At 37.7% G+C, this 10,041-nt stretch overlaps 1 protein-coding gene across 1 annotated transcript in view; it reads left to right on the top strand.

Moving 5' to 3' along the window:
- The first annotated feature begins 831 nt into the window (after positions 1-831).
- slc24a3 (solute carrier family 24 member 3) overlaps positions 832-10,041 on the top strand; it is a 115,866-nt gene continuing 106,656 nt past the window's right edge. The window contains exon 1 of the mRNA XM_028468663.1: positions 832-1,154. Coding sequence (XP_028324464.1) covers positions 995-1,154 — 160 coding nt within the window. The 5' untranslated portion in view covers positions 832-994. The remainder of the gene's footprint in view (positions 1,155-10,041) is intronic.

Here is a 10,041-nt window from a genome sequence, read left to right as displayed (position 1 = left end):
TCTCTCCTTTTAGCGTCACATCAGATCTACACAGAGATGTGTTCACTGAATGATTCACCTTTTATTGGACAGGTCGTTTTCTAGATTTTATTGGTCAGGCGGGGCTTTAGTGCTCACTCAGATCTTATCCAGAATAAAACCTGGTCTTGATCAGGTTAGGTGTTCAGCCATAGTGTTACCATGGTGATTTAGCTCTGTAAGATGTTGTCCAGCTTCTTAGGACAGCAGCACACACCGATTAAATCCTGGATAGTGCGATAAGAGGAAATCCATCTTCGTAGTAAATGCCCAGAATATTACCTGGTTCATTGTGAACGTTACCTTCTTCATAGGCTGCTGCGTTTTGTCCCCTGCTCTCTGTTTTCTTCGTGCTTCTGTGTGCCTTATTGGACTTGGTATTCCAATAGTTTGATTATTAAACAGACTGCTTCAATAATAGTAATAATAATGATAATAGTAATAAAAATAATAATACATTATAATAAATTAATACTTGGGCCAGTATTTAATTAATTGTAGGGGTAAAACTAGGAGTGGGGGTTGGGCGAGGGCGGCTATATACCTCACTATTTATCACTAATTTTGGGGGATCACCTCCACTGCCCTGGAGAAGCAACCTGTGCCAACTCAAATTTCAGGAAGAGCTGCTATTTGCAATTGTTTTTAGTGAGGAAAAGTCGTGATTGGAATTATAGTATTCACATTGAGTATGTTAGTGGGTCATAAAATGGATGGACAGATACTGAGTATGTTTCGTCTGGATTAAAGCAGTAAATCACGTTTTATTTTGAAAGTGCTCGGATGTGTGACGTACACTGTGGGTGTCTTCACACAGTCATGGATCAGTCAAAGAGAGACTCGGTTATCTGCGCTTGTGTTGGATGGACCGGTTCATAAGCTGCCTCGACCTGTGTCTCTGCCAGTAACCCTTTTACCACAACCTTTGCATCACTGCTGGGGCTCTGCTGGAACGGCCGCCTCAGACTGGAGCGCCATGGCCCGCCTCAAGGTTGTGAGGATAACGAAGACAGCCAGAGGAGGGCTGATGCTGCTCCGGCGGAGGAAGCGGAGGGAGCAGTTCGGCGTGCGTGTTTGCCTGGCCGGGGTGCTGCTGGGGCTCACCGTAGGACTGCAGACGGCCACACGGAGAGCAGGTGAGGCTGCGATAATACGGAGTGTTTGACAGCAACCACACCGTCACAATAATCTAAACCCATTTTTGTTTTTTTATTATTTGTTTATTTTTTAAATATTATTTATTTTATTTTTGTTTTGCGCGTGCGCTTGTTTGTGTGTGCGTGTGTCCTGACTTAACTACGGTAAGTACGCACTACTGTATTTACTAAAATATTCCCAATATATATATATATATATATATATATATATATATATATATAAAATTCAATGAACTTATTACATACATATATAATTTTTTAAGGTTATATTATTTGTAAATTTCGTTGATAAAACAGTTTCTACTCTCAGAAGTCTTACTTGAAATGGTCACAATCCTAATGATATATTTTATTGATGGTAACATATTTAAATGTACAACATGGTATTGCAGAGCCATAAGTGCAAGTCTGGGCCTTACTGTAGTTCTCACTGTGTCTCTCAATGTACAGAACCAAACAACACGTCTGCTGGGAGCTTAACATCTGTAAGTAATAATCCTTTGGAAATGGTAGCAGGCTTTGCTGTTCTGTGTTGCCAGCATTACTTAACAGAATTGTACTCTCCTTCGTTCCCTCCCTCAGTTACAGCACACAGAGATGAGAAGCTCTGGTTGTTTATTCTGTGAGAACAGAGGACGCCAACACAGTGATAGGCTCACCAACAGCATTACACACAGGAAGTATATTTTTACTTAGATGTCTGCCACTCATAGTCAAAGAAGTCAGATTAATTTTTACGTAGAAGCATACTTTACTACTACTATACGTTGTATATACTTAGTTCTTTGTATATTAACCAGACCACTTGCATGTCACTTTAACAGAAAAACTAAAACAAAACTATATCCCTTCATTAACTTCAAAGAAACAGCTTTTAAATCCAGTTTGTGTATGAACGACTCTGTACTACAGTGCTTTGGAAGGGCTAGTTGATTGACCTGATCAGATCACTACAGGGGCAAATGAGAATAACAAAATGAACTCTAACTTTTATGGCCTCAAGAAATTGCAATGTGCGTACGTATTTGTTTTCCTCGCCTCCCGCCTCGAAACAGACTGGATGACATCGCTCTCACCACCTGTGCCCTTGTTCTAGGGCTGAACGATTTTAGAAAATAATGTAATTGCGATTTTTTTTTCCCTCAATATTGCGATTGCATTTTCATTTGAAATTTTTTTTTTTTCTCTTTCCTCTTCTTGTGCATTTTTCAACAAGAATAATAAATAAATCAATGTAATGTGTTCTAATAAACAATAATAAATATGCAATATATTTTACATAAATTGTTCTTTCTTATAGTCTAGGTATATGTTAAGATAAAAGAAAATGAAGCATGAATGAATATTAAAGACAGTTTATTTATCTACTTCAATTACACTTGTAAACTTCAATTCATCGACAACGTAACAAAATTCTCTCAAACAGAATTAAAAACTAAAGTGCAGGAAAGGTAAGGAGAACAAAATGTGCTAAAACAAATACCACATTTTTTAGTTAAATCAAAGTCCCAATATACTCAAAATAAAAAAGTGTGTGTTCTTATTAAACCTTAAGAATGGAACTAAACTTTTTGAACACTAATAGAAATATATTCACTCAATAAACACAACACACTAAACATATTGATCATATCACAGTGAAATGATTTCCTCTTCCTCTTCTTTCACCCGTATCCCCCTCACGATAGCAGTCCCAGCCACAACATTGCGGCCGGTCCGGGAAGCAAATTTGGGGTGTAGGGGGGATGGAGGCCTGCTGCAGGGTACCCGGGGCGGCGTTGGACAGGGCGAGACCGGGGGTTTCGATTCTGAGCGACGGACAGCTCATCCCCCTCTGTCCTCATGAATTCTCTGTGATGCCTTTCATCCGTCAGGAAACGCTTTTTCCGATTTTTTCATCTGATCAACGAGCAGCCTCTGACACCCCCATTGCAAAATGTTTGTGCAGTAAAGTGTTGTGCGGTACTAACGTCATCACGGTTTGCGTGCGCATTGAATTTTGTGCGCATACACGGCCTACCAGGTCCACCTGGCTCATATCATAACCCACCTCTTCCAACAAGACATAAAACACATTATGTGAATGGGGTTACAAAGGCCCTGAATGGATTGGCAGTGTTACCTGTTCAGGAATGTACATCCACAACCTCTGTGCTTGTTCAGTATTTATTAAAGTGTAGTCTTGTTTGTTGAGACTTGATAAGCCATTTTGTGTATTATTTTGGTTGTGTGTGACAATCTATTTTATTGTTTTTGTTTTGATTTATATTCAAGTGCAACCTTTTTCTAACAAATACTTTACGTGAGAGTTTTATTTGTATAGTTTTTTTTTTGCTTGTTTTATTTATTTTGGATGTTTAGAAAGTTATTGACATTCCAATTACAATGAAGAGCAATCAGAGAACGCAGACCTCCGCCAAGTTTAGTGGTGCAAAGTCATTAGCAGGTGAAGGTGTAGAACCAGCCAAACATCCACATTACGTTCCAAAAAGTTGTCTAAATACTATCAGCTCACCAAATTTAATTTAAATCCGTAAAGAACTTTTTGAGATATCCTGCTCACAAACATCCACATAGACAGACAGACAGACTGTGAAAACAGTGACTCCTTGGCGGAGGTAATAATACTCATGAGTTGCATTTGAACGGGTGTACTTGCATTATTATGATATATTACATTATATTAACATTAGTGGTTAATTTGCTCTCAAAATGTTTGTAAATAATATCGTTTATCATCCATAGTTTGTGGGAGAATATATCGTCCAGCCAAATGTGTTATCAACCCAGGCTAAATTTTGCATCAACATGCAGCCACTAAACAGCTTGCAGCATTCAACCAGACAGCAGCGCAATGTTTTTCAATAATGTAACACTCAGTTCATTCTGAGACAGTGTTTAAATCTGCCTTCTGATATAAATAAAGTATAAATTTAACTGGTGCTTGCTATTATCAGATGACAGTTCACTAAAACACCAACAATTCTTTAACATGCTAACTCCTACAACTCCTAATGGAAAAAGGATATTTGGGTGCTCTCCATCTTAAGTCTTTTGATTGATGGTTTTTGAGCTCCCAATTGCTGTGAAAAAACATTTTTAATTCAAACCAGACAACATGCAAAATAACACACTATGGAAAAATAAAGACGAAGGTGATGCTTGAGAAACAACTTTTACACTTCAGTTACTCGAAACCCAAAGTAACATTTTTAAAAAACATAGTAATACATCTGTTGTATGTAATTGAGGCATCTACATATATGATTATGGGTTGATCATGAGAAGAAAGCCGATATATGGAATAGATATATTATTCTGATATATCGGCGGAATGTGCAATCCGATGCTTAATTTTGAAGCCGATATTGGCCTATACCAATAACGGGCCATTTACATTGTGCATCGCTCTAACTGATGTCAACCCCCCTGAGCATTTTTGCACATATGAGACTCATCCATCTTGTCACATTTGTCATTCTCGCCCTCAGGCTTTCGCACATTGACACAGGGTAAGGCATTGGTGAACTCCCTGCTTGCCAACATGCATACTTGCATGTGTCTCTCCTAATGTTCACCTCTGTCCTCTATTTGTTCTTTTCACCTCCGTTCCTTTAACCTCTATGAGTATTCATTCATATGTCCTTGTATTATTTTTGAAGATGATATGGGAAAAGCCAAACCTATGCAGCACAGAAGGCACTATAGGAGACAGGATTACTGACACAAGCAAAAAGATATCCCTTTGGCTATTATCTACAGGTTTTAGTCTCACAGATTTATGCTGCTGAAGCCATAGTCCCTCCATCATCCATTTGTAATGAACTTAAAATATGTATTTACTGGTCAGACAAATGGTCATGTTATAGAGAAGCACTAATGTCTGCTTCATATATCTGTTATACAGCATTAGTCTCCAGATGATCCTGTTGCATAACATCAAGCTCTCATCAGTGGGCCCCCTTGGCTTTGCATGTTAGCAGAGTATGGTGAGATGAGAAAATGTAACAGCACAGATGGAGCAATTTGGTAGATGGTGTTTCAAGACTTCACCAAAGGAGAAGGGGGAATTATGGAGGAAAAAGGGGAGAAGTGTGGAAATATGCATACTTTTCTAAATAGATATTTGGATATCTATAGATTAAAATATATATATATTTCTACACTATGGGAGCACAGCATATTCTTTTATGAATATACATTAACAAAAGAAGACATTGGTTGCTTAGTGATTAAAAAATTGCAAGATTAAGAATATATAATCTCTGGGAGTTGTAAATGCATTTAACTGTGGTAGTAATTTTAGGGCGGGGGGTTCTCAAATCTTTTAAAACCATTGACCTTGGACTTCTGCTTCAGCTTGATGGAGTGAGCAGCAGACAGAAGCAGCTCCACATAACTTAGATATATACAGTTGAGAACAAAATTATTCACCACCCTAAGAAACTTGAAGTTTCTTCAAGATTTTCCAAAAAATTTTCAACATAGCTTTTCTGAACATACTAGTTTTTTTAGAAGGCACAAATTATTTACAGTATATTTGCATACCAAAACAGAATCATTTAAGAATAAATTAAAATAACCAGAGACATTATTTATTAGCCCAATTTAATAAATGACCATTTATTAGGTCATTGCACAAACCACTCTTTTTCAATGATGTGCTCTTCACAGGTGATGTGCTTAAAGGTGAATCAGGTGATTTCAACAATTAAGTTGAAACATGGTAAAAGAAAACCCTCAGTATGGGTCATTGAGCTGTCAGTTGAAAAAGCACCATGCCGAAAAGTAAAGAAATCAGTTTGGACTTGAGAAAAATAATTACTGCTGCACACAAAACAGGAGAAGGATATTCAAAGCTGGAAAGAGTTCTGTACCTTGGTGGGAGCTATGGTGAGCCTGTCTTTTGGATATCATCCCCAATGGAATGGACAGACCGAACAGATGAACCAAACCTAGGGACCTGCCTCCGGTGCCGCGACTCTCAGAACCCCGCCTCTTGGAGTAAATGGATTGCCTGGGCTGAGTACACACAAAACACAATCCCAACCTCCACCTCTGGTCTCACCCCTTCCTGTGTGCCTATGGCTATCAGCCTCTGCTTTTTGAATTCCAAGGGAGAGAAGTGGTGGTTCCCTAAGCCCACGCCTTGATTCGCCGGTGCCCTCGTGTGTGGAAGAAGGCCCGCCAGCAGCTCCTGCAATCCGGTGCTCGCTACTCCAAGCAGGCTGTGTTGCGTTGACTTTCTTTTACGTTCTTTAAATTGAGAATCTTTATTATTATTAGAGATTACCTTGGCCACCCCAGTAAAATAGACCAGGAAACACTACTGCTTGCATATATATCTTACATTTTTGTAAATGTGCATGTCGAAGACCTGCTGTTAAAGCAATGCCTCAATTCAAAGGTATTCAAAGACATAAGTGTCAACCTTTCTCCCACACACTAACAAATGGAGAACAGGAGCTTTGAGTGAGTCATACCTGCAGCTCATTTGTCAGCTGAGAAACATCTACAGCCCACAAAAACAATTTTACTGCCTCTCCTCAGCAACAGCACACTCATCTGAGTTCTCATGCAATTGTTAGTGGGTGGGATATACTAGGCAGCATTTGAACAAGTTGCTCTTCAAGCTGATGTGTTACAGGTGGGAAATACTGTGATGAAGCTGAATAGAGATGGGCAGATGTTTGTGTCAGATCATTGCAAAACGGCAGCTTGTGTGGGGAGCAAACAGTGCCGGGGTCATGCATGCTCATTGATGCCTGGAAGCAAAGGCTTAGTTTGGTGGTATGGTTTTATTATACAATGAAAGTAAAACCTTGGCCTGTTGAATCTTTTTATGGTTGCTGCTTTGGCATACAACTATACTGTACCTAAACATCAGTTGGAGACCACTTAAAACCAGGTGGCACTGGATGCGTAATTATTTATTTATTTATTTTTTTTGTTTATTTGACAGGGAAAATGTACATAAACATTACAATAAATGTACTAGAGTTGGCCTAATGGCTTTTTTTTCGTCTGCTGTCCCTGGACAGCTGTGAAAAGTCACCCTAAAAACAAAATCTATCCACATCAGTACAAAAAAAAACAGCATAAAAACATTTATAAAACTTTATAATTCACCTTTCTGAAAATGTAAAATTCAGTTTCAATAAATAGTTCAGTACACATTTTAAATGTAAGATAAAATGCAAGAAAACTCATGACTATCAGGGCTGATGATTACTCCTTAAAGTCCATGTAAAACAAAAATACATTTGTGTTATGAGTTTGTCACACCACAGAAACATCTTCTGAGGTCGCTTGTAACTCTCTGTTGCGATTATTTGGTTGGGTACAGGTAGAGTTTTCACACTCCTAAATGGCTTTTCCCCTTCCATCTTCGTATTCATGAGGAGTGGAGAGGTTATGGGGTTGCAGGCTATCTGGGCTTCTCTATTCAAGAAGAGTGAGAATCGTATAAGATCTGGATAATAACCCGACTCATCCAATTAATCTGTAATATTTCTGTTCCATTTCTGTACAACCCACTCTGGTAACTTTTGAAGCAACTTATGATTCTCTTCACAATCGTTCAAGATTGCCAGACCCTTGATGTGCGGAATAGCCTCTACACACCCTTGTAGAAAATCTGCAAACTTTTGCAGAGCTATGGGGTCAGTTGCAATGATTTTAGGCCAGGGGTCTGCAACATTTACTCTCAAAGGAGCCATTTGCCTCATCTCACCTGGATTAAAGTCTTCCCGGAGCCGAAAAAATACTTCTGAATGAAGACAATAGTGTGTTAAATTCTATACTGTTAAAATTATATAGAATAATGTTTGATTTAATTTGATTTGATTTTCATTGATGATGTAAATGGCAACTTAAAAACAGTTTAAAATAAAATAAAATAAATTGACATCAAGAAATAAAACAGTATCTTACATCTTACGCATCTCAGTTTACATGAACACAATGTTATATAAAGAAGATTTTTTTTAGTTAATGTATTTGAAAGGCTACAAAAAGTAACTTGAATTTGATAATGCATGATCATATCAGTCAACACATGCTAAATGCTCATTTCTTGCCACACATTAAAGTGTTAAAGCGTAATTTGAAATGCCTTCGTTGATAAACAATGTAACAGATGATCAGATTACTGATCAGATTATTGCACTGTGAGGATCAGCCACATTCTTCTGTCAGAGTCACAGTTAAAAACTCTCTTTTTTCCCTCCGATACTAACGACAGATTAACGTTTGTTTGTGTGGAAATCCTGATTTTGTTCACTTCTTTCATTCCTGCATTCAGAAATCATCAGCGTATCATCATCATTCGTCATCAATACGGTACCAGTTCTAAAGCGTGACCGAGTGTGATGCGCAGGAGGTTTAGGGAAATAATCCAGCAAAGCGTCCTGCTTTTTTCCAAATTCTGTTTTCCACATCAATTTTTTAAAATTCTGGTTTTTTTTTTTTTAGAAATATTAATTATTTTTTTCAGAAAATATTACTTTTTAACTCCTGTGAGGAAACAAAATACTAATAAATAAAAAAACCCATAATAAAACAAAAATGTATGTCAAAAATAAAGTAAGATACAATTAAAAGGAAGGTATAAGTTGTATTGTGAGGAAACAAAAATAATACCAATAAGAAAGAAAACTACAATTAAACAAAAATGTATGTCAAAAATAAAAATGCAATTTCAAATAATGAGTAAGATACAATTCAAAGGTAGATATAAGTTGTACTGACATTGATTATTCTGACTGCTCCTTTTTAATTATTCTTGTCATATAAAGATGTAGGAGAGCAGCATTGTCAGCCAATTCCCCATCAGGAATCAATGGTTTCCTGAATCTGATCAGGTTTATTAGATTAAGTTTTGATCAACTTAATTTAAATTAACCTAATATAAATGATCCTGATGACATAATTCCAGATCGTAATGATTAAACAAAAATAAATGTGCAACACATCACGTGTAAGAAGTGTTATTTCAGCACTAGGGACTAGAATATTTTAAAGTATCAGAAGTTATCAATAATCTACGATGTTTCAGACTCTACAATCCCTGGTATTGATGGTCTAGTCCACAACAACTGAACAACTTTATCCACAGATCTTCTGTAGCTCTGAGGAGATGTTTAAACGCTCCGAGCAGGTGAAGATGATTAAAGCTGCTGCTGTTCTCACGGAGCGCAGCAGCGCTATAAGAAATGGACAGTGCTTTACAAACAGAAGTTAAAGTTTAACTGGCCTGGTCTGCTCTGATTTAGGAGTCAGGGATGATTTGTGTAGTTTTTGGCCAAATAGACGGTGCTTGAGACGGTCAGAGTGGGAAGGACATTTCACTCACGGTAACGGCGTTTAAACCCAATTCTGTCCATTTCGGCGTTCAATAGTAGATTCCGTTTTCATTGTTTATTCTGTGATTCCATCAACGTAGATTTTATAGGGCCCTAGTGGAGTTGTTAGCGCACTCATGGAGCAAAAAAAAAAAAAGAGACTCGCTGTAGCACATAGAAGCATGTCCTGTTACCATCTCTGATTGGCCAGCAGCCCAGGAAGGCGGTTCTGGGCAATTCTGATTGGTGAACTTACAGACCCTTTCCAAAAAAATTTTATATCATGGTAAAGTTGTTTAATTTTCATAATTCCATTCATAGAATATTGATTCAGGGTCCACAACTTAAATGATTTCAAGTATTTGTTTATTTATACATAATTTGGGCTTCCAGCTCAAACAATTAGAATACTGTGAAGAAATCACCATTTACTTTTCAGTTTTTGCAGAAAAAAGAGGAGAAGAAGGACTGGACTGTTGGCCAGTGGTACATGGTCCTCCCCACTAAGCAGACCGACATTGAAA

This window comes from Gouania willdenowi, chromosome 15 (assembly GCF_900634775.1).
Source record: "Gouania willdenowi chromosome 15, fGouWil2.1, whole genome shotgun sequence".
In the NCBI taxonomy this organism is placed as follows: Eukaryota; Metazoa; Chordata; class Actinopteri; order Blenniiformes; family Gobiesocidae; genus Gouania; species Gouania willdenowi.
The sequence above is the reverse complement of the archived record's forward strand: the minus strand, read 5'-3'. Positions and strand labels throughout refer to the sequence as shown.